Raw genomic sequence first — 24,940 nt, 5'->3', positions numbered from 1 at the left:
TATGCTTTCAATTTTTAAAAAGACGTTAACATACTAATATGTTATGATTACTCTTAAGTAATTATTTTTAAAATCCAGGATTGTTTAAATTGAAAAGATAAGTTTAGATTACGGCATAAATCCTATACTACTAACCAATAGAGATATAATAAGTACTAATACTTTACAGTTAACTTACTAACTCAAAATTATCTCTTTCACGTATTCCGTTTCAACCCTACAATTCCACTTAAAAATTACATTCCAATCTACAAAGTGTTACAGTCTGTCGGCTTTGCCAACATTAATATTGGGCATTTGACATTACGTTTGCTGTCACAATAGCCAACTCGTAACCCAAAGAGAATGTACGATGAGGGGACCTGAGCCTCATCCGGTATGCAGTTTGCAAATTCACGATCAGAATGAAAATCCTTTACATTGGCCATGTACCTAAAAGGATTAGTGCTGTAAAGTACATTGTTTGAGCCCTGAACATTTTCCCATCATTAGCATTCAGTAAAATACAAACCGATTTTTAATTAGGTTGGGCAATTTTGAACTTTGTTCTTTGGATAAGTAAGCATACACTTACACGATGTACATTGTGCTGTAACTTTGTATGGCTTTCAGCTTTGACTTTGTACCTTACTTCTAGTGCTTAAGTAATCAATTATCTCCTTTCAGATGAAAACTTATTATGATTTTCTTGTTACGTTGTTTGCAGGCATGACATGGCTATGACATTATTTCAACACTATACTAAATTCAACTTATAATTAAAGTGTCTTGAACACTATGATTCAATTCAATTCAATTCAACTTATCGCAGAATAACCTGACCTAAACAAGAATACTAATTTCATTAATTCTAACGTTGGTCCTCATGAAAGCTTAACCCGTATTGATTGAACGTAATCGTAAGTGGATTGAACATTAGCTAATTATTTTAAACTGAGCATTATTAGCAAATCATTGCTAATCCCCGCGTATACCTAACTAGGTTGGCTACTTGTTCAAAGGCTTGCACTAGTCAGATTAAATAAGTAGCTACTGCAATCAAGGAATGTACCTTGGTTGGTAAGACATTTCGTCTCGCTTCTTTCATGAAAGGGAATGTAATGATTGGTGAGAAATAGCTTTCATATATTGTTATTTTATCAGCCATACCACGTGGCCATACATAGTCGATATTTGTAGTTACTCATTGGAATTGGTAAAGGTCAAGGCTTTCTATTACTGCACCAAATCCATGTGGGAATCGCGTTTTAATGGCTCATATAAAGTACAGCAATTACGTAACTGATATGGTGGTGTCAACTACTCAATTATAATATTTGCCTCACTCCCTTTCAAAAGTTTATCTCTGTCATTTATAACTCCCAACATCATTGATATTCCTGGCAAGTTAGTACGTGCACTGAGCACAAGCAAAGTGCGTTTTACACGCGACAGGAGTTGGCACTTGGTTCAACGCTCTCGTGTCGCAAATCCGACATTAAATTCCACTTTAGATTCCAACAATATACATTATCAGACCACCGAACAGTCACGTAACGTCAGAGCCCCTGAAAGAAACTTATCCGTAGTTATTTTAGAGAGTTAGGGCCCGGTAAATTATGCCGTGGACTTTCCAAGCAGTATGTTTTATGCAGGCCCCGCTGAGCGAATCATTAGCCAACCTACCATGAATACCCTGGTTAGCGTACTTGTTGAAAAGCTTGCATTAATTAAATCGAATATATTAGCAGTTCTTGCATATTTTCGAGTCCCTTGGTTGGTAAGTTTTAAACCTCTATTGATTGATAAATTTTATGAAATTTTTGAAGTGTTTCTTATAATTTCGTATAGCGTATTGAGTTCATAGCTCAATAACTTTTAACTAAATAAGATACGACGGTGTTTACCTTCATGTTGTCGTCATATCCGTACCACCTGATGCACTTTTTACCTGATATGTCGACTGAACTACTAGGATTTTGCAGACAAAACTAAAACATAATCGTATCTAAACACTGTATAAAATTTCTTTCCCAGAGTCACCGTGGCTCGTCGCCTGCCATCCGAACCTTCGCTCCAGACGGCCGCACCTTGGAAGCAGGATCAACCGGAGTGCCAAGATCTCCTTCGCCCCTCCGAGCGGCCTCCCTGGACGTCCGCGCCGCGCCCCTGGCCCACGGCTCGCTGGCTTCCCTTGCTGACTCACCCACGCCTTCCAGTCCTCGGCACCTGCCTCCAAGATGTCTGTCCCCTCTGCTGATGCCTCCAAGGTAAGCGCTCGTTAAAGGTTATGCGTTCGCCCCAGGCCGTCTTTGGCATCATGGAGGAGCAACCGGAGTGCCAAGGTCTCCGTCGCTCCTCCAAGCTGCCTACCTGAAGCACAGAGATCAATAGTTTCACTATCGACACCTTGATGTCCCAAAGTAAAATTTTCGGAGAAGGTATTTTATCGTTACACAATATTTTGCATTTTGTTATTTCCTAAAAATATAGGGTATTTGAAAACTGAAGAGTGGAGTACCAACACAGTTTCGGTCCAGTGCCAAGTTGCATCCTTGGTAAAAAAGATCCCATCAAAAATAATACTTGTCAAAAAAACCAAGTCTCGCAACTCAGTTGTTCTACGGTAAAAAGTTGTGAGATCCATGTAATACCAAGTCCAGGCCAGGAAATCTTTAACGTTTTACATAAATTATTGACTTGGCCATCGCACTAAATAATTTAATTTACACGTGTTTTCATGCGATGGCCAAGTCAATATATTTATGTAAAACGTTAAAGATTTCCTGGCCTGGACTTGGTATTACATGGATCTCACAACTTTTTACCGTAGAACAACTGAGTTGCGAGACTTGGTTTTTTTGACAAGTATTGTTTTTGATGGGATCTCATTTCTTTTTGTATTTTGTAGACAGCAGTTATGTATTTAGAAAACTGGACCGAAATTGAAAAATTTTACTCGACTTGGCGGTTGCACTACCGTGCCCCCAAATATTTTAGTTTTTCTTTGATTCATACACCAAACACTACTTATATTCCAAATTTGAAGCTTCTAGGTCTGCTAGAAGTGCCTTAGAATTTTGATGATCGGTGAGTCAGTCAGTCAGTCAGTGAGTGACAAAATTAGGTAACTTTGACCCGTTATAATTCTTAAACTACTGGTTCAAATTGAATGAAATTTTAAATATACCGTGTCTTTACAATGCCTGCATAGCTAATGAAAATTCAGCCTTCTAGTTTTATCCACAACGAAGTTACAGGCGGTCGAAAATGGCCTGAATTGCTTCGAGAAAAGGATGGTACGGCCGTGCCGCTTTTTTGCTCGACTTGGTGGGGGCACTGCCGTGCCCCCAGATTAGTAAAGTAACGACGTATCGGAACCTTCTTTCATAAGCTAGGGTAGAAATATCCAAGTACTCATAAGTAATAAGCCACAGAGTTCATTTTAGAAATAAGTTTGAAATAATAAGCTTCTTAAAGCTCTTTAGATTGCACGTAGATATAAAGGTAACTGAAATTTCCGCTGAACGCAGTTCGCGGTTATAAGATTCGGGAAAATAATTTCAGACTGAATGTCGTTGAAACCGAAGTATTTTATCATGAAAAGAGTGTTTACGAGTTCAATTTGATGAATTTCCAACGTTCAATTTGTATAGCTCTGAGACTTAATAGACATATCGAACAGGCTCGATCCATAGCAATCACGCTAAGTTGCGATTCGAAAGGTCAACATAAAACTGGAATCATATCGGAGGCAGTTTTAATCGTGTTCAATCCGTGCAAAACGAATACTCACATAGTAAAGTAGATTTATTTTCCGGGCTATGCCCCTAAAATAATTTTATTATAATCTTTCTGTTCGTTGTCTGGAAGAGATCGCTTTATAACGATAAGACTGCCTAAATTTTACTCGCCTTTTTTGTGTATTACTTTCTTTCTTGGGTGTGTGGCGTAGGCGACACCACTTTTGACTTGATTATTCAAGTAGGTAGTTAGTATATTATATCGTGAATCGAAACCAAGATCCACAAAGGTTGACGAAGAGCAGCAAGGGACTGAATGAATCTTGCTTAATCAAAAAATAAGATAGGGTTCATGGTCTACCTACATTTTAGTAGAGTACGTACATATTCCAATATCAATTCACTTTATCGGTAAAGAGGTACATAGAGGTGAAATAAATTAAGATTTCCCAGCGGTACACTAAATAGGTACGTCAAGATAATGTAAGTTTATCTACCTTCTCGTAATAATTCATTTCTTTACTCTACTTAAGTGATAGTTTCGCCACGTATAAATAGAGTACCAAACAGTAGAACGACTATTATAATTAGTACCAAACTCCAAACTAAGTAGGTACCTACCTACCAAATGTGTCCCGAATTTGAAGTTTGTTCATACAGTACCATTTTGCAAAAGGTTACATAAAATATACTTACTTGTAATTAAGTTGTATAAAAAATATATTTCTATTGGAAATAGTTTCACATAACTGTAAGCATAATCTGAATGAACAAGAGAAGCATTACGATTGTTTGCTTGAGAGCGCTGTATGTAGAACAAGGATTAATGTTTTAAGCCTCGCAAAGGCTGCCTCCAGGTAATTATGCTCCATATCCGACTCATCGTGCACATACCTACATAATGCAAATGTAGCATCAGTTTGCTAACATTGCAGCCCAAGGCATAATCCCTGAAAGCACTCAGAACAGAGAAATAAACAGAATATGCATTAGTCTTAAATATGGTTTGTTTAGGAAAGAGGATATAGCGATTGCAAAAATCGGAAAATGTGAACAAATGAAAAGCGAAAGCTCGCTGGTATAAGTAGAAGAATAAGAAGTAGCTATGTCCAGCAGTAGACTGCCATAGTCTGAAGAAGTGCAATAAGTTGAAACATCAAAACTTGCACTTAATTGTTGTTATAAAAGTCGACAGCAAATCAGACCTTACATTTTATTGCAAAGTAACCCCTAACTAGATAAGTAAGTACTACAACGTAAAATTCCACAATATTGAGCATGTCGCCTGTACAAACGCATGGACGAGAACAGGCACGTCACGGACAAATATGCATATTTTAGCACCCACTCTCCCACAATTCCTATGCGAACAAGGGGATTGCAATGCTAACACGAAAAAACCTGGAATTTTAAAATCTTTTGTTGTTTTAAGGCACGGAAAAAGCTGCCGCTCTGTTGTTTTAAGTAAAACGTTTTCCACGAGTCTTTTAACATAACAGCACCATGGTATTAGTAAATTCTGATACTACATAGGACGTACCTACTCGTACTTACATTACAATGGAGGGTTTATGTGAGAGGATCAATCTGTCGCGCTGCAGACCGACCCGGGGGTCCACTCTCAGAATCGATCGACTCAATCTATCTCTTTCGTACGTACTAACGTTACAGATAGTGAGTGAGAGAGAGCATCTCATTATATCGAAAATGTTTTCGGAGTAGGCCCGTGCTCGACACAAATTGGAATAAACTCAATTTTCTCGCCTCCGAAGCCGGCTCGCTCCCTCCCAGCACTCAAACGACGATAGCTATTTATTTATGTCAATAAATTTCGCACATAAGGGTATTACGTAACTTTGGCTCTATAAATAGGCTGAATGGTTCCATCAAGAATTAAAAATAAGAAGACCATGAAGTATGTAATATCACAGAATAATAATAAGTAAGTACTACGTACAGAAGTTTTACTTCGCGAAGGTATTTAAAAAAATGTATGCTCAATGTCATTAACAATATGGTGTAATTTAGCCTGTCTCAAGAGTCAAGCACCATTTTGTTGACAAACGTCAGTGATCGGCACTGCGCCGAAGCTATAGGGCTGACTTCGGGAAAATGATGTGACGTGAGGTGCCAAACTGCGGAAAATGGCGGAGGAAATACATGATTTAGCATGAATTATCATGAATAATATTAACTACTTATTTACCTCTCGGTGTCTTGAGGCAACTTAAAAAAGTACATTCTGTGTTTTTATTATTATTTAGGCAGTTAAATACTGCACAGTATTTAGTACACCATTTTCTTTATTTTCTTCCATCATACACAAGAATACGAATATCGAATAGTATCCTGTAGGTGGGCCATCGTGCGTGTTATGTTTTCGATGTAAACTCGCGGAGATGAACAGGCTTGGTAATATGCGCTAGAAAATATTCGCTGGGTGCGAAGTACTAGGTGGGGGGGACATAATCTATCGCAGCGCTCATGGTGGTCAAAAGTAGAAATAATGTTAGCTCTGTCATCAGATGTATCTGTCAATGGCAAAGCGATTCTACATAATACATTTTAATATCATTAATTAATCGCATGAAAAGGGTCCTACTGGGAACTTAAATAAAAGAGTGGACTGTATTTCGATAGGGCTGTTTTAATAGCCGTTTACAATTTGGAAATAACTAAACTATACAACGTGGTAGTACAAAAATGAGTCACAGTAGTTGTTGTGCACAGATGTTTGCCTTATGATGAGAGCGTGAATTATTGAACTCTGCCCTTGTTTTGTTCTTAATTCTTCTACATCTCGGACTTGTCCAGCCAATACCAACAACTTTCCTTTAAATACGGTTTGTGGTTGCATCTCGGACTTGTCCAGCCAATACCAACAACTTTCCTTTAAATACGGTTTGTGGTTGGAATTTGACTCTCACAAACCCGGTCTTCAAAACGATACTCATTTCGATCTGAAAACGATATTTAATTTATTACTAGCGATACAGAAACATTTAAATACCGTCTTGAACGAATTCAAAAAATATTTATAAATCACCTCAACTTTCGCTGTCGTAATAGCATTAGTAGTTACACAGAAAGCTGTATTGAGCATAACCTCTTATCTCTGGAGCACAGGCGTGTTGTCCTGGACATGGCTTTGTTGTCCGATGTAGTGAATAGCAGGATTGACTGCCCGGACTTGGTCTCGATGATCACGTTTCGTACTCCGAAATATCGCACCCGCAACGTATCTTTGTTGGATACTCCCCAGCACTATACAAATTACAATCGAAACTCAGTCTTGTCGCGACTTGTTAGTGCATTCAATAAACAATTTGCACACATCGACCTTTTTGCAAGTACTAAATTTACAGTTAAAAGGGACGTCATTAAGGCACTCAGAAACCATTGACTATTATTGACGCAATGAATTGCTTCTTTGTGAGTTTTTGTTATTTTTAAATTATTATTATTTTTTAACATCTTTTATTCATATTTTTTCCCAACAACAATGTACTTTTATAAAAAGGGAAACCTTTCATTGGCTATACTATCAGTCTAAATCTTATAACTAATATTTTCAATGTATCGCTGTTGGTTTCTATAAAATAAATAAATAAATAAATAAATAAATAAATATATTTACTGTTATATAATGAAACCGTTAAAGTAGCTTTTTCTTTTTGTTTTACTGTAAAACTACAACTATAAATGAAGTAAACAAACCCTGACACAATCAAAATTAAACACACTTTTTGGACTTACCTCATTTGATTTGAATGACCAAAATGATTTCAAAACCTTTTTTCCACCCAAATCGTGGTATCACAACAATTTATTAGTTGAAAATATTTGTTATTTTTTCATTTCGATATTTTTTCACAAATATACGACCTAAATGTCAATGTGACAGAGCCCACAAAGTTGTGGACGCTAGTTGGCGCTGTAATCGTGCACGGAGCCAATAGGTAGGTAGGGACTTGTGTCTTAAGTTTACGTTGCTTTAAAAACAAGGAATTTATTGTTTAGGGCATTGTGTTGTGATCTGCATTTGTTTCTTGAAAATTAGTAGGTTAAGTAGTAGGTTAATCACTAAAAATCAACAAAATATACAGGGTGGAATTTTGTAATGCCACCTGAAGGGAAAGTACTCTTAATACTGTAGATAGAAAATTTTACTCAAAGAAAACATTCCTTTATTTTTGAAAAGAAATAGAACTGCATTCAAAGATTTCCAAAAATTTGCTTGCTTCACCCGGGATTCGAACCCACTAAATATGTAAAAAATTACACACTGTATTTTTATAGCATCTGTTGACGATGGCCACCAAAAGTAGGTACTAACTAACTAGAACGACGTAATGTTATACTTTTTGTACATTATAATATAAACTACTGACTATTATATGACCTTAAGTCCTGTGACTTACCTGATAGTATTTTTGTTTATAACCTGAAATCTATTTAATACCTAAATGTGTAATCTATATCTTTACCTACCTATATCTAACTAAGCCAATAATGTCTAAATGTTTGCTACATTTACCTAAATGTTGTATTGTGTTATGGCATAATTAAATAAGTAAGCGAATCTGGGTGCGCGCGTAGGTAATAATATTATCGCGCGCCTAGAACATTCCGAGCTAGCCGTTAGCAACGCGGCCCGCTGATTGGCCGGAGGCCTCTCGCCTTTTATGGTGAGAAGCTTCTAGCGGCTCACCGCGCCGCACACGCGGCCGAGAGCCGCCAGTCGTCGTCGAACTCTCACCCTCTGCGAACGTACTAGTGCGCACACCCGGACGCGCCTTCATTTTCAACGTACCTACCTGGACTTTCATTTCATTTATCACCTACGTTCACCCATCGACCTACATCGCCTACAAAGTGGTCCTTCGAGCCGGATCATCGATTGTGAATTGTGAACACAGTGATCCGCCAACATGTCTTTGCTTCGCTCCCCCCGCGGCGCCGCTGTTAAAACACGCCGACAAATGATGGACGAAGACAAGACAAACAAAGTGAAAGTCGCTAGTGAAGTGTTGAAGAGTGAGGGCAGCCAGTCCACGCGCACATCGTCTGCAGCACGGCGACTCACAATTGAAGCTGCACGTAAGAGGGCGGAAATCGAGATCGAAGCGATCGAAGCCGCAGAAGCCGCTAGGAAAGCAGCCGCAGAAACCGCCGCGAAAGCCGCCGCGGAAGCCGCCGCGAAGAAGGCGGCGATCCGTAAGTCTCTGATTGACATTGAGCTGAACGCCGACCTTGCCGAGCTCGGCTCGGAGAGGTCTGTGATATCAACGTCGGAGAAAGTTGAGGCCTGGATTGACACATCACACATTGCAACGACACAGCGGGAGGAGAAAGTCACCTGCACCGCGCCCCAGCAGCGTACTGAAATACAAGAGCTGGCGGCTGCACTCACAGTTGCGATCTCCAACGTCGCTGCAATGAACCAAAATGACCAACTTTTGTCAAGATTGGCCACCTCTAAAGACCTACCCATTTACTACGGTGACCCCCTCGACTGGTTACAGTTCCGGAACGCATACTTCGAGTCCACCGACATCTGTAAATACACCGACACCGAGAACATGTGGCGCCTTCGTAAATGCCTGCGAGGCGAAGCTAAAGACGCAGTATCTTCGCTACTCATCGATTGCACGTCACCTAACGAGATAATCGATATGTTGGAGCTTCGGTTTGGCCGACCTGAGATCATTATGAACAAGATAGTGTCACAGTTGAAAAAAGTACAACCACTACCTGAAAGTTACCACACCAAATTAGTGCAGTTCGCAATAACAATCAAGAACCACGTAGCAGCCGCCCGAGCGATAAAGCAACGCGAGTACCTACAGAGCCCCGAACTCGTAAACATCATCGTGTCAAAGTTACCTACACTACTCGTGACCAAGTGGGCTGACTACGCATACACCAACCGTGAGTTACACGAACAACCTAAACTTGAGTGCCTATCGGACTTTCTTTACTTAGAAGCACAAAAAGTAGCCGCGGCCGGTGTTAGCTTCGTACACAACAACCAATCGGAGCCCAGACGTAAGCCAGAGTACATCAGAAGCTCACATAACAATGTACTTGTGTTTACGAACGACGAGCAGAACAACGGAAAGTGCAAGTTTTGTAAAACACAAACACACTCACTTGAACAATGCCTAAAGTTCAAGCGAGCCCTACGCAAGGATCGCTGGCGCTTCGCACGTACAGAAAAACTATGTTTTCAATGCCTACTACCACGACACGCCGATACTACGTGCACAGCCCCCGAGTGTGACGTCGAAGGTTGCGGTCTAGGCCACCATCGGCTTCTACATTGGTCGAACCCGCGACCACAGCTGCAGACGGCATCAGAACGCGACGAACAGCGTCTCAGTGAGAGTGAATGTGAAAACGTAAACCACACTACCGCGCTTCAGTGCAACGAGTCCCAAGTCCTACTCAAAATAGTGCCGGTTACAGTGTTCGGTCCGAAAGGCAGTATGCACACGCACGCCTTGCTAGACGACGGTTCGACCGTATCGTTAATCGCGTCGCGACTCGCTGATGAGGTTGGACTGCACGGAGCGCCTCATACCATGCGCGCTCGTGGTGCATGGGACAATGAACTATCATGTGAAACAGAAATAGTGAACTTTGAAATCGCGAATAGAGACAATAAGCGTTTTAGTTTAGAAGCCAGAAAGATATCTGAGCTTAATTTGCCATTGCAAAGTGTACATAATATTTATTTTTGTAAATATAAATATGTAAATAGTGATTTGTGTAAGTGTAATGCCCAGCCTATGTTGTTAATCGGGCAAGATAATTGCGACCTAATCGCTCCTATTGAGTGTATAAAGGGAAAACCAGGTGAGCCATACATGATGAAAACGAGCCTAGGATGGTGCGTGCACGGGACAACTAAAAAGGTAAATAATAATTCATCTGTTTGCTTTACCACAAACTTGTGTTATGAATCCCGTGAACCAACTCAAACCGTCGCCGCCTGTTGTAATAATACCGACGCGCTGGCCGGTAGCGCGGTCCCGCTCGCACTCGTTGCGTGCGAACAGGCCCCACTTGGGCCCCGCGCGCATAGCGACGCGCTGGCCGATACCGCGGTCTCACTCGCACTCGGTGCGTGCGAGCCGCCCCCACTCGGGCCCCACGCGTCTGCCGACGCCGCTTGCATACCTACGGCGGCGCGTGCGCTCGTTCCTACTTGTGACGAGATTTTAGGCAATGTAGAGAATTCACCAACTAGTTTATTTACCGAATGTACGAATGGAAAGACTTTGCCGCGCGAACTAAATAAACCTTCTGTCGAATCCACTAAATTTCATGTTAATAGTGAAAGTATATTTTGTTTACAACACGATCAATATGAACATGATTTGCCACAGTTGCAAGAGTTAGTGCACAATTATTTGTCTTTGGAATCAATAGGAATAATTAGTAAACAGTGTAAATATAAAAATGATTTACTTATAATTAATATTTTAGAAAGTTTAGGTAAACTTGTGCATGACTTTGACGTCACTAGATTGCTGAACTCGTATCAAAATGTTAACCGCTTGAAAAATGGCATTTTAAGTCATTTGTTCCTCCGTAAAGAGTGCGCCTTGTGGCCGCAAGATCCTACTTAACGGAAATATCTACTGATGTTACTTTATTTGATGAACATTTTAATTACTAGTTGTGTAAGAATTTCTTTGTGTGCTACTGAAAATGTTACTTTATTTATAGTTTATCTACTGTTTTTTTACGACATCGTCCTATCCTAATACCTACCTACTTATGGAGACTTTGTTAGAACCGCGCGACGTTTGGCTAAGCCACGCTTGAGGCAACTGGCACTATGGTCTGGGACCAACAACGGGTGTGATGAAGTGACCAGTGAGTGACGCGCGTAGTTTTAACTTTGGTTATGAGTGTCGCAAAGCGACACTAGGGGGGAGGATGTTGACGATGGCCACCAAAAGTAGGTACTAACTAACTAGAACGACGTAATGTTATACTTTTTGTACATTATAATATAAACTACTGACTATTATATGACCTTAAGTCCTGTGACTTACCTGATAGTATTTTTGTTTATAACCTGAAATCTATTTAATACCTAAATGTGTAATCTATATCTTTACCTACCTATATCTAACTAAGCCAATAATGTCTAAATGTTTGCTACATTTACCTAAATGTTGTATTGTGTTATGGCATAATTAAATAAGTAAGCGAATCTGGGTGCGCGCGTAGGTAATAATATCATCGCGCGCCTAGAACATTCCGAGCTAGCCGTTAGCAACGCGGCCCGCTGATTGGCCGGAGGCCTCTCGCCTTTTATGGTGAGAAGCTTCTAGCGGCTCACCGCGCCGCACACGCGGCCGAGAGCCGCCAGTCGTCGTCGAACTCTCACCCTCTGCGAACGTACTAGTGCGCACACCCGGACGCGCCTTCATTTTCAACGTACCTACCTGGACTTTCATTTCATTTATCACCTACGTTCACCCATCGACCTACATCGCCTACAGCATCGATAGTTAGGGTTAAGTATAAGGATGAAATCTCTCAAACAAACTTGATTAATCAAATGAAAGGAAAAACATGAAATCCTAAATTATTGTAAAACCAATTATTTTTAAACCTTAATAAGTGTCATTTTATCAGATTCTCAAGAAGGAAAGAAGTTCAGCTGCCAACTTATAATATTGATGGCCACCACTTGGTGGAGGTGGAATCTATTCGCGATTTGGGAGTTATCTTGGATAGGAAACTGCGTTTCCATAAACACATCGACCATATCGTCACCAAGGCTTTTCAGATGCTCGGCTTCGTCTTGCGTAGTACGAAGGAATTCAAAAAACCCTCCACTAAAGTGCTTTTGTACAGGTCCTTGGTCCGCTCTGGTCTCGAATATTGCAGTCAGATCTGGTCTCCACATTACGATGTTCACATGAAGCGTATAGAGCGCGTTCAAAAACTTTTTTTGTGGCATTTATCATACCAGACTAGAATGGCAAAGGAGCTGCCCTCATATGGAGAGCGACTGGCCTACTTCAAACTGCACAGCTTGCGGGAGCGGAGGATGCTCTTGGATTGTATGCTATTGTACAAACTCATCAACGGAGCCGTCGATTGTCCCTCACTTTTGAGCTCAATTAATTTTAACGTACCGCTTAAGCTTCCACGTTCCTGCAAGTATGTCCCCTTCGCAACAAAATTTAGTAAAACCAATCTGGGTTACCACGCCACCATGAGCAGACTGCAGAGGGAGTACAACAGACTGTGCAAAGCATGTGACGTCGACATTTTTTATCACAAGCCATTGAAATTCAGGCGCGCTGTGCTGAGGTCCCTTACAGCTACAGCAAATACGTAAATAATGTAAAAGAAATTTATTCATAATGTTCATTACATTTCAATTTTTCACTGTTGCAAGAAAGCATTTTTTCCTGGCGGCTTGGTGACTGGAATTGAACCGCCACCGGTGCAGACGGAGGAGATGGTGAATTGTCTGCACGTGAAAAAGAGGTTGTCCGGCTTGCAGAAATTTATATAAGTTACCGTTCCTTGTGTGAAATTAGAAAATGTAAATAAAACAGCTCCCTCTCAATTGACACAATTTATTTTTATCTCGTATGCTCGTATATAGTTAACAATTACGATATTATAATAACTACTGTAATAGTGCCAATCTCAAGGGATTCAGGGTCGTTAATTAGGTTCGGTTTGGTGAATATTATTGCCACTACAAATTTCTTAAAACTCAGCCTAAATATTAAAAGACTCTAATAGTTAAGATAACTGCGCGATTGTCAGGTCGGAAAGACTCCTACTTGAAGGATGGAAAAGTGGGTACCTTGGAAGCCATGCGGTTATAAGCCGTTACCCTGAACGTTCCTCTCTTCTTCCGGGGTCCAACGGGTCTCGCACACTTTTAGGCTCCAAGCAGCGTCCTCCACGGCCTCAAGCGCGCAGTGCCAGATGAAGCTCTTGCATCTCTTTGACAGGTAAGCGTTCAAACTCTTGCAGAGACAGAGGTTTGATGACAAGGAGGAAATGCGAAGAGATCAGCAGTTTAGAAAGGAGTAATAATTATAGAAATCAATATGAAATATTGAAATATCTAAAATATGAAATGTAAAATCGTTAAATATCAAATGAAGAGAAATTAAAATATATGAAATATCATCAAAATATTATGTTGAAATTATAAAATATGTAAAATATGAAATCTATAAAATTGTAAAATTTGAAATATGAAATCCCGCATCTGAAACGAAAAATACGAGTGTCAGCATCACATGTGGAACGTGGCATTAGATTATGAAAAAACCCGCAATGGGAAAGAAATACTTACGAAGGCTGTTCACTAATTTGAGCTTCGCTCGCAGCCCTCAGCAACCCAATACCCTCATCCGAATAGGACTTAGGGAATTTCTGAAAGAAACGATCACATGAAATACCACGTACTGGAATACGAAAAATATCAATCACGAAAAATAAATAAATTCTCCGACGGGAACTTACCTCATGTGTGATTATTTTAAATTATATTAAGAAATTATCGTGGATGCATTCTGCAACACACGATTTGAAACACAGGGGATTACATCCCCGAAAATAATAAAATTGCGGTTGCGCACGATCGACCAAAATTCCAAAGTGATTTGACAGCTCAACTGACAGTGACAATGACTCGCATTGACATCGCAAAACGTTTCGTTTCGCCGCTTAGATAAAAAGCAAACACTAACAAAAATCATGATGAAAACAATTTCAAGAACACCGAAAATACTCCATTAAAAAATAGAATAATCCAAATAAAAACATTAGGAAATGTTTCAACAAAATATATTTGAATTGACCGAGCAAAAAGCGCCATCTATTGCAAATTAATTCTAAATCACGCCAATAGATGTCGCTAGTGGCATCCTAAATCCAAATATCGAGAAGAAATATCAATTTGTGAAAACAGCCAAAACTGCAACGCTACAATACCCTCCCCCCTAGACATTCGCACGGAGAAAGAATCTGAGCTGCCCTCAGCGAACTACAAACTGAAAAAAAAAATGTGTCTAAACGCAGAAAGACCTCAAAAAGAAAACGTTCCAGCAGAAACTTCAACTAAAAAAAAAAATCGAAAAAACAAACAACGAGTTGTAGGGTATGCTGACATAATAGGAACAAAAACAAACTGACTTTTCACTAAGCAGAACAAACCAGATGAAAACCAACTACCAGGACTGATGTTCTTCAAACCTAAAACAATCTCTGCTGTCCGAGCATAAATAAAACCCAACACTAACATACAATCATCTTTCAAACCTCTCTTTCATACCTGTAAGCATCAGTTTCAAATTACACTGCTTGCCACCTGCATTCAAAATTCCCCATAGAGTCCCAACTGTGAACTAGTGGTACTCGAATCCCCAGTAACGTTGTAAGGCTATTTCGGCCATTACTAACATATTTTCTGGAATAGCCATCCAGTGGGCCCTAGGGAAAGTGTATATTTCAACACATGTCATCCCTAGAAAAAATGTCTGGGTTAAAAACCACAGAACAAAAATGTCGCTGGCCACAATATAAATTGGACGTCATCGCAACAAAACATAAAACACAGGGAATAGTGCATAAAAGCACATGATGTCATCCCTGGAAAAGACAAAACAAACGAGGCATGTATATAGGAGATACATAGCACTCACACAAAACAAAACAAAAACACAGAGATAAAATCTCTGGAAAAAAAAAATATCTGAACTTTAAGTTACAGATAAAGCACCGAGGCAAAACTGTAGCAGATACCCAACAACTCGAATGTGTCAAAAAAAATTTTTGCTATAAAAGAATCTATCAAATTCCCAACAGAAAAACTACACAATAGGATTGTGTCCAAAAAAAAACTAAAAACTAAACTCAAGTTAGTTATCAAAGTAAAGAACCTACCTACCCAGAAAAAAAAATCCTAAGTCCTAAGACTAAGAACCTTGGCATAACCATAATTTAAAAAAAAAACTTCCTAAGAAGGTAGCATAATAAAAATATTTTTTGAAAAAAAACTAAGTGGCAAAAATATTTTCCAAAAGTTAAATAAACATATTGAGTATTGAGTATTGAAGAATTATTACCATTAATTAATAAACTACACAAAAGTTATACAAGAAGAATGGCACTTTACTAAAATTAATAACTTTTAATTGTTATCAAAACCATAATAACAATCAATTAAGTCATTCCCGTATAAATATTAACAAGTTAGTAAGTGTACCCACAAACAACTCACTAGCCAGTAATAACATTATGACATTAAGTACCAAACATTAAGATACACTGCAGTATAATGCCTAAATAACTATTAGGTATAACTGTATTAAATTATTTAAAATCCATTACTTATGATTCAAAAGTATTGAAATGTAAACAAATATTTGCCAAAAACTAAAAAGGTTATAATATTATGCTAACATTTTGTAATACAAAATAATGTGTACTAGGTAACAAGAAATAAAAGTTATATGTCCATAGTGACACAAAAGCAAATTGTTACCTAAGTACATAAACAATATTTAAGATTTTAGTTAGCATTATGTAACAAAATATCTGGGTAGGTACTTTAAAATACATTATGTACTTACTTATTATGAGTACAAATTAATAAACACTAAAATTAAAACTAAAACTCTGTACCCCCAGTGAAAAGGGAGTTAAGTCGAAAATGGTGATTTTTGGGAAATCGCATTTGAAGTTAAAAAAAATCCTGCTTCGTCGCTATTAGAGATAACTTGGTGAAATATTTTTTAGGTGAAAGGTAATGTTAGATATAATTAGGCAGTGTGCCAGTTTGGGAAATATAGCTTGTGGTTTTTTCGTAATTAAATAAAAACCTAGTTATATCACCATGCACGACAACTTTACATTCGTGTAAAGTGATGTAATGAGATATAAATCATTTTACACCACACTGAATTAACCACACGCTAACAAGTGTAAAGTGATACATTTTCCACCATTTCTGTTGATAATTTTTTGTTTCTTCAATTTTAGAAAAAGTTGTAAAACAAACATAAGTAATTACACTATGAGGAATCATTATTTCAGGTTATTTAGGGTAAATCTTCCAAAAAATGTTACTTATATTAATATACACCAATTTTGTGGAGAGAAAAAAAATGTGTAAACTGATCTAACTAACATAATAGCGATCTAAGTATCCTAATAATTATGTGTAAAGTGATATAAGTGGCGACTGTAAAGGAATAAGGCTAGAATTTGAGACTGAATTCTAATTATTTACTCCTTAAATGTTTATACTGATCTGAAACTACTATTTTATTCATTATTACACCATATACCATGAATGATATCGGCCTAAATCACATACATTATCTCCTATTATAAAGTAAGTATAGCTGAAGCAATTGTGTAGTAAAGACCAGAAATAACAATGGTTTCACATGAACTAATTAGACAGGAGACAGAGAAAAGTTTGTTTTCTACAATTACCCTTTTAGGAATCAAACCCTGGACCAGAGATGGTGATGTCAAGGTATATTGATTGACTTTTGGCTACAGAAGGATAATATAAAAGTAAATTCATAAAATGCTTTTGTTTTCAACAAAGAGGCTTTTAAACAGCCCTTTAACACGTCCTAGTATTACTTGAACCCTACAATAATTTTGGGACATAAATGGACCAGTGCTGAGAAGAAGCAGCGCAAGAAATTTAGCCACCCTTGTCAGACTCTTCTTAAATCATAAATAACTTGAAAAAATCGAACTGCCTAGGGCGGGAATCTTCTTAAATCAATAGAGACATGAATTAACAAGACATGTTATACTTGCGAGCTAAGCAGATAAAGTCCAGCAACACATGCCATTTACATAATTATTTACTTTATACATAGTATCCATTCATAAGGACTTTCGTAGATAGTTTCTCAGGGCAATCGAATATTGCACTTAGCCTCTTGATTAGACCATTGTGTGCTATTTGTAATTTATCTTCCTATTCCAATCGCTTCAGATCCCCCCAAGTAGCAGCAGCCTATCTAGGTTGCTACAGGCCTTCTGCAGCGACCCTGGTGATTGGAGAATTTGAGCCTGTTGATCTGCTACGCTTGTGCACTACTTGTGCACGTGCTGCGGTTTTTCTTCTGCCTCCATGCATATTCTACACAGTAGGCTGTCTGTAACAGCTATATTGTGTAGGTGTTTGTTTAACATACCTGTTATTACACTTAGGACCTTGTGGATGTTGTCCCTGTTTAGTCTTATGAGGCTGCGGGAGAACTTTTTCGATATATCCACAACTGCATCTTTTGTTTGCCTGCATCTTTTACAATCTTTCCATTCTGTGTGGTGTTATTTTTCTATTTTGGAGCGCAGCCAGGTCTTGATCTGTGCTTATGGTATCGGCATTATAGGTAATTGTTCCGGACCAAATACCGTCTGCTGCGTCGTTGCCCAAGGAGTTACTGTGCCCTTTGATCTACTTCAGGAGTGCAGGGTAACGCCATTTGCGTCTGCAATGACTTAGGAGCGCGTCATGGCATTCCAATATAAGTATTATAATGCAGTATATTAAGTTGCTTTGTATTGCTTGCACTATCTGAGATTATTTTTATATTCAGACCTCGGATGTCTATGGTTGCAATCGCCTGTGCTGCTCTGATTGCATTCTGCTTGGAAAATTGTATTGTGTTTATCTAGTGTTGTAGATATTCTTAGTATATTTAGGTAATTCGAGAAGACACCAGCTCCTGTACCTTTTGGGTTTTGGAGCCATTAGTGTATATCCTAAGTTCATTGATTACAGAGCAATCTTGCGTTTCCGCTATAAGCTGCATATTATAATCTTCAGTCGAAGATTTGAACACAGGGAATTCTGTCGATGGGTGCCTCGGTGAGAGGTATTTCTTTTATTAGGGTTTTGTGCAGGATCGTGGATTGTCCTGTCTCCTTGTTTTGCTTCTTATATGTCCTTGACCTTTAAGTCTTAAAGCGGCTGCTTGCGCTTCCTCCTGAATGAAGAGGTCTAAAGATCTAAGATTCAGAAGGTACTCAAGTGATGTCGATGGAGTGGTTCTCATACAACTAGTGGCCGCTATGCTTACTATGCGTTGCAGGCTTTGGAGTTTTGATCTTGCTGTGGATAGATGTGTTCTATGCCACCACACAAGTGATCCATAATAATATGTGTAAGAGGGCCATATAACCAACGTGTACTGCCAAAGTGTTATCTTTGGGTTGAGACCTCATCTACTACCAATGAGTCTCTTGCACTGATGGAATGCTATACAGGCCATTTTTATTTTGTTCTCGACATGACTCGCCCAGTTCAATTTGTTGTCAAAGGTGATGAGTTTTGTTTATAAAGAGTTCTGGTAGTTGGAGCTCTTGTAAATTCTATAATGCACTTATTAAGTACTTTTATTGACAACGTTAGGCACTTTGAATTCAATTATATGTTTTACTAGTAGATGTTCACCATTATTTATTAAAACTATTAACTAAAGTTCTTTGATTTATAAACTACGACATTATTTTTTCCTTTAATCTGACGTTTGGGCTAAGTTATATCATTTTACACCAAATAATTAACCAAATTATTAGTTGCGATTTTCAAATGTTTCTGATCTAAGTAACTTATAACATTTTACACATGTACGAAACTTTTGTGGTTAATGGTATTAGTCTAATTGAATCATTATACACAAAAAAAATAACCTTTTGTTTTTTACTTTTTGTGATATAAATTAAGTTACATTATTTTTCACCAACCAACAATACATAGTTTTTTTTGTGTAGGGTCATGTGTTCAACAATGAAACACTAAAATTTCAAAGTCTCATAAAACTCTTATTTTCATAGATAGAAGTCTAATTTTTGACAGGTATGTAGGCAATTTTATTGGGTATAGGATGGCATTAATGTTTTTTTTAATTGATGTTTAATCAATCAGCAAAAAAATAAATTCACATAAATTGGAAATGTTTCATTGTGTCCACTGTTGTGTACACAATGAAACACCTCAAATTCAACAATGAAACATAATAATTAAATGTGTGTCAACAATGAAACACTAACAATTCAATATCTCGTACACCTTTTGTTTTTACAGATACAAGTCTAATTTTTTGAAGCTACATAGTTAACTTAGTTGGGTAGGTATCGGATGTCATTTATGTTTTTTTTAATAAATTTGTAATCAATTAGCAAAACAATAAAAACAAACATATTGGAAATGTTTCATTGTGTCCGTTTTGATGTGCACAATGAAACACTACAATTTCAACAATGGGACATTATAATTGAGTGATTGATTCATATTTATTGAATTTATGAAGTAAGTGAATAATAAAAAATGCCCGAGTCCAATCAAAAGGTTTTATTAATAATTGAAATTTAATCAGACTCATCAGATTACCTATAACTAGTTAAGATAACTCCTTACTATTTACTATTATATTTTTTTATTATATTATCTCTTAAATGATCACTTTTCTTCCTCTTTAGAGATTTAGTTCGCGCCATCTTAAATGAAAAATAAACATCAAATTTTAGGATAACCTAGTAATTTATAGCCTTAAAAATGATTATTTGCACGGACAGTAGATTTTGTTTGGTATATGGTATTATACAATGAAACAATGTTTCATTGTGTCCATCATGCAACTGTTTCATTGTTGACTACATAGGGTTTATTTTAATAACCCCAAAAAAAATCACTAATTTGTAACACTTTTAACATATAATTTAGTTCCACTTAGTCTATGATATATGTGTAATGCTAGGTAATCATGAAAAATATAAATCTATCAACCATATTTTTATCAAAAATCTTTTAATAACGACAAAAATATTTACATTTTGGTGAAAAAAATAAATAATGCTCCACAGACACGTCTTCTCACACGTGGCGCCGACACGAACTGAGGTGCGGCGGGGTATTGTCGAAAGTATCCTTACGCGATATAGTGCACGATATGGCAACGCAACATTTAAGAAATATTGCAGTGTTTTATTGTGTACCATTGTTTCATTGTTGAACATCTGACCCTATATTAATATGAGTCATCTTATATTGTTAATCACAAATTCAATCTGAACAACTTCAATCGTGTAAAAAGTAGTAACACGAGTCATACCTCTTGACACAATAAAAAATTGAAAGAAGCCTCCGGTACACTTTGTTAAAAGTAGACATGTATCAATATACACGAAAGAAAACTCAAAATTGGTTCACAAAGCCTTACTTGTATCATTTGGCACAACATTATTTTCTTTTCTATACGTCGTAGAAACATACCGATTAGATACAAAAATAGCAAATTTTTCAGAGATTCACATTATGTTATAAAGTCAATTTTGATCTAAGTCGAGTTAGATCCCTTTTCACTGGGGGTACAGAACTGTGTTTGTCTTGTATGAAAAAACAAAATAATTAAAGTAAGTAACTAAAAGTTATAAGCTATAAAGCCTAAAATCAGTGTAGGTTTAAAATAAATATAACCTAACAAAAAAAATGTTACTTACTTGTCCCAACATAATATACAAAATAAGAGTTGCAACACAAAAAAAATGTAACCTAACATCGTGTAAACTAACCTCATTATAGAGTAGTACGCTCTGTTATAATGGTTAACATCATAATATGTAAAAAGTTGACAACCTAAAAATAATTATGTGGGGATCACAATAAAATAAATTACAAAATAAAACAAGACAAACAACAGCACACACATGAGAGACTCCCTAATAAAAATTATTAAACAATAAAATAGAAGTGTATGAGCGGATAGTCAGCACACAATGTTGCTTCTTTTATTGGCTTTCCACCCATAAACTTCATAAAAAAGATGGCAATAATAAACACCAAAAGATGGGCGCCACTGCAAGAAAGCATTTTTACCTGGCGGCTTGGTGACTGGAATTGAACCGCCACCGGTGCAGACTGAGAAGATGGTGAATTGTCTGCACGTGAAAAAGAGGTTGTCCGGCTTGCAGAAATTTATATAAGTTACCGTTCCTTGTGTGAAATTAGAAAATGTAAATAAAACAGCTCCCTCTCAATTGACACAATTTATTTTTATCTCGTATGCTCGTATATAGTTAACAATTACGATATTATAATAACTACTGTAATAGTGCCAATCTCAAGGGATTCAGGGTCGTTAATTAGGTTCGGTTTGGTGAATATTATTGCCACTACAAATTTCTTAAAACTCAGCCTAAATATTAAAAGACTCTAATAGTTAAGATAACTGCGCGATTGTCAGGTCGGAAAGACTCTTACTTGAAGGATGGAAAAGTGGGTACCTTGGAAGCCATGCGGTTATAAGCCGTTACCCTGAACGTTCCTCTCTTCTTCCGGGGTCCAACGGGTCTCGCACACTTTTAGGCTCCAAGCAGCGTCCTCCACGGCCTCAAGCGCGCAGTGCCAGATGAAGCTCTTGCATCTCTTTGACAGGTAAGCGTTCAAACTCTTGCAGAGACAGAGGTTTGATGACAAGGAGGAAATGCGAAGAGATCAGCAGTTTAGAAAGGAGTAATAATTATAGAAATCAATATGAAATATTGAAATATCTAAAATATGAAATGTAAAATCGTAAAATATGAAATGAAGAGAAATTAAAATATATGAAATATCATCAAAATATTATGTTGAAATTATAAAATATGTAAAATATGAAATCTATAAAATTGTAAAATTTGAAATATGAAATCCCGCATCTGAAACGAAAAATACGAGTGTCAGCATCACATGTGGAACGTGGCATTAGATTATGAAAAAACCCGCAATGGGAAAGAAATACTTACGAAGGCTGTTCACTAATTTGAGCTTCGCTCGCAGCCCTCAGCAACCCAATACCCTCATCCGAATAGGACTTAGGGAATTTCTGAAAGAAACGATCACATGAAATACCACGTACTGGAATACGAAAAATATCAATCACGAAAAATAAATAAATTCTCCGACGGGAACTTACCTCATGTGTGATTATTTTAAATTATATTAAGAAATTATCGTGGATGCATTCTGCAACACACGATTTGAAACACAGGGGATTACATCCCCGAAAATAATAAAATTGCGGTTGCGCACGATCGACCAAAATTCCAAAGTGATTTGACAGCTCAACTGACAGTGACAATGACTCGCATTGACATCGCAAAACGTTTCGTTTCGCCGCTTAGATAAAAAGCAAACACTAACAAAAATCATGATGAAAACAATTTCAAGAACACCGAAAATACTCCATTAAAAAATAGAATAATCCAAATAAAAACATTAGGAAATGTTTCAACAAAATATATTTGAATTGACCGAGCAAAAAGCGCCATCTATTGCAAATTAATTCTAAATCACGCCAATAGATGTCGCTAGTGGCATCCTAAATCCAAATATCGAGAAGAAATATCAATTTGTGAAAACAGCCAAAACTGCAACGCTACACTGTGTTACCTACTATCTCTTAGTTTTTATATTTGCAACTGTCCACATTGCATGCCGTGGCAGCCTTTAATTAAGACAGCACTTAGTTTTAAGCACTATTAGTTATAGTAATTTCATGTATGCTTGTTTGTCTTGTTGGTTGTCCTAATAAATAAAATAAAATAAAATAAAAATAAAATTATTGTAATTATTTACAGAAATTGTATGGTATGGTGGTAAGTAAATATTTTCGAAAAATTTTCGAAAATCTTTGAATGCAGTTCTCTTTCTTTTCAAAAATAAAGGAATGTTTTCTTTGAGTAAAATTTTCTACCTACAGTATTAAGGGTACTTTCTCTCCAGGTGGCATTACAAAAGTCCACCCTGTATATGAGTATTTCTCAAAAAAAATGTACATCTTGAAAAAAAAAGTGTGCTTTGAAACAGTTCAAAAGTTTTATATTTATAAATCATCACACAAAAAAAACACACACACAATTTTGAAGGATGAATATTAATCTTTAAGATAACGAAGAATTATAGCTATAATCCTACTTATTGCCAAATATTTAGATATTTTAAAAATAGTCCTTTTTTACCTTTCATACAAAAACCTGTTTGCCACCCTAGCTTTTTCATGTATTTTTGTTTCATAAAATGCGATACGTATCTAAATTATTGTAAATTTTTTTGTATTATCGTTCTACAGTAATCGCAGTTTCTGTATCAAATTGATTTTCTATGGGGTGTCATAATGAATTGGCAATTTAAAGCAAAAAAACAAAATGAGTCGCTCTCATTTACTATTTCGTTATTTACTCTTTAGTTACGATTTATTTCTACTTTCCCATGGTTTCTGAACAATTCCGTATTTATTTTACACGGACAACAATAGCTGCACTCTGAATGGCTGTTGGCCTGACGTCTCCGCCATTACATCTATCGCGAAAATTAGTGAAAACGTGTGTGTTTTGTGGGATTACTTTTTCGTAACAGGAAGTAAAATCAGCGATTTTATATAGAACGGTAAGTCTTCATTTAACCATTTTTTGTAATACGTGTGGTACGAACATTTAGTAAGCTTTTATATTTGCTGTAACAGCTTTTATCAAAAAAATACTTGTTTCTGATCTCATTTTGTCTAATATTTCGTTACGTTTTTTACGAATTTCGTTACGTTACGAAAAAGTACAACATAATGCTGAGTGTATACTGTTATTACCTGACTAAGCATAGTAATATTCACTACTTAATTTATTTCAAAAAATATAGAGCGTCAATAACAAAAGGATTGGATACTATCTGCTTTACAGAAGTGCCACCAGCAAAAATAATCAAATCATTTAGATTACGTTTTTATGTGATTACTTCTTTTGTTTTTTTTAGGAATGCCGCCAAAAACCAATGCCGAAAGGCAAAAAGCTTACAGAGAACGACTCAAAATGGATCCCTTCTGACATGATGGAACAAAAATAATTTTATTAAAATAGTATGAATGATTACTCCCTTATTTTATTTCTAACCCCTTAATATTACCCCGTATTTGGGTGCATACTTACAAATATTTCGAATTGAATAAATGAAGAGCATTCACAATATTTCGCCAATGTATAACAAGCCTTATGGCCTTACTATTTCGATACTACCGTTTCGTTACGTACATTTTTTTTGAGAAATACTCATATTATAATATACTTACCTTGTGTGTAAGTAACTAGATACTTCAGTCAAGTTTAGTACCTATTTTGTCTGTCAATTAGGCCCTGCTTGTCTGCATTTAAGCATCGCA

General features: G+C 37.1%; 1 protein-coding gene across 1 annotated transcript in view; it reads left to right on the top strand.

Moving 5' to 3' along the window:
* The first annotated feature begins 352 nt into the window (after positions 1 to 352).
* LOC135073503 (synaptotagmin-5) overlaps positions 353 to 24,940 on the top strand; it is a 30,052-nt gene continuing 5,464 nt past the window's right edge. Inside the window, exons 1-2 of the mRNA XM_063967688.1 lie at positions 353 to 376; positions 2,017 to 2,249. Coding sequence (XP_063823758.1) covers positions 353 to 376; positions 2,017 to 2,249 — 257 coding nt within the window. The remainder of the gene's footprint in view (positions 377 to 2,016; positions 2,250 to 24,940) is intronic.

This window comes from Ostrinia nubilalis, chromosome 7 (genome assembly GCF_963855985.1).
Source record: "Ostrinia nubilalis chromosome 7, ilOstNubi1.1, whole genome shotgun sequence".
In the NCBI taxonomy this organism is placed as follows: Eukaryota; Metazoa; Arthropoda; class Insecta; order Lepidoptera; family Crambidae; genus Ostrinia; species Ostrinia nubilalis.
This window is presented reverse-complemented; position numbering and strand designations above follow the sequence as displayed.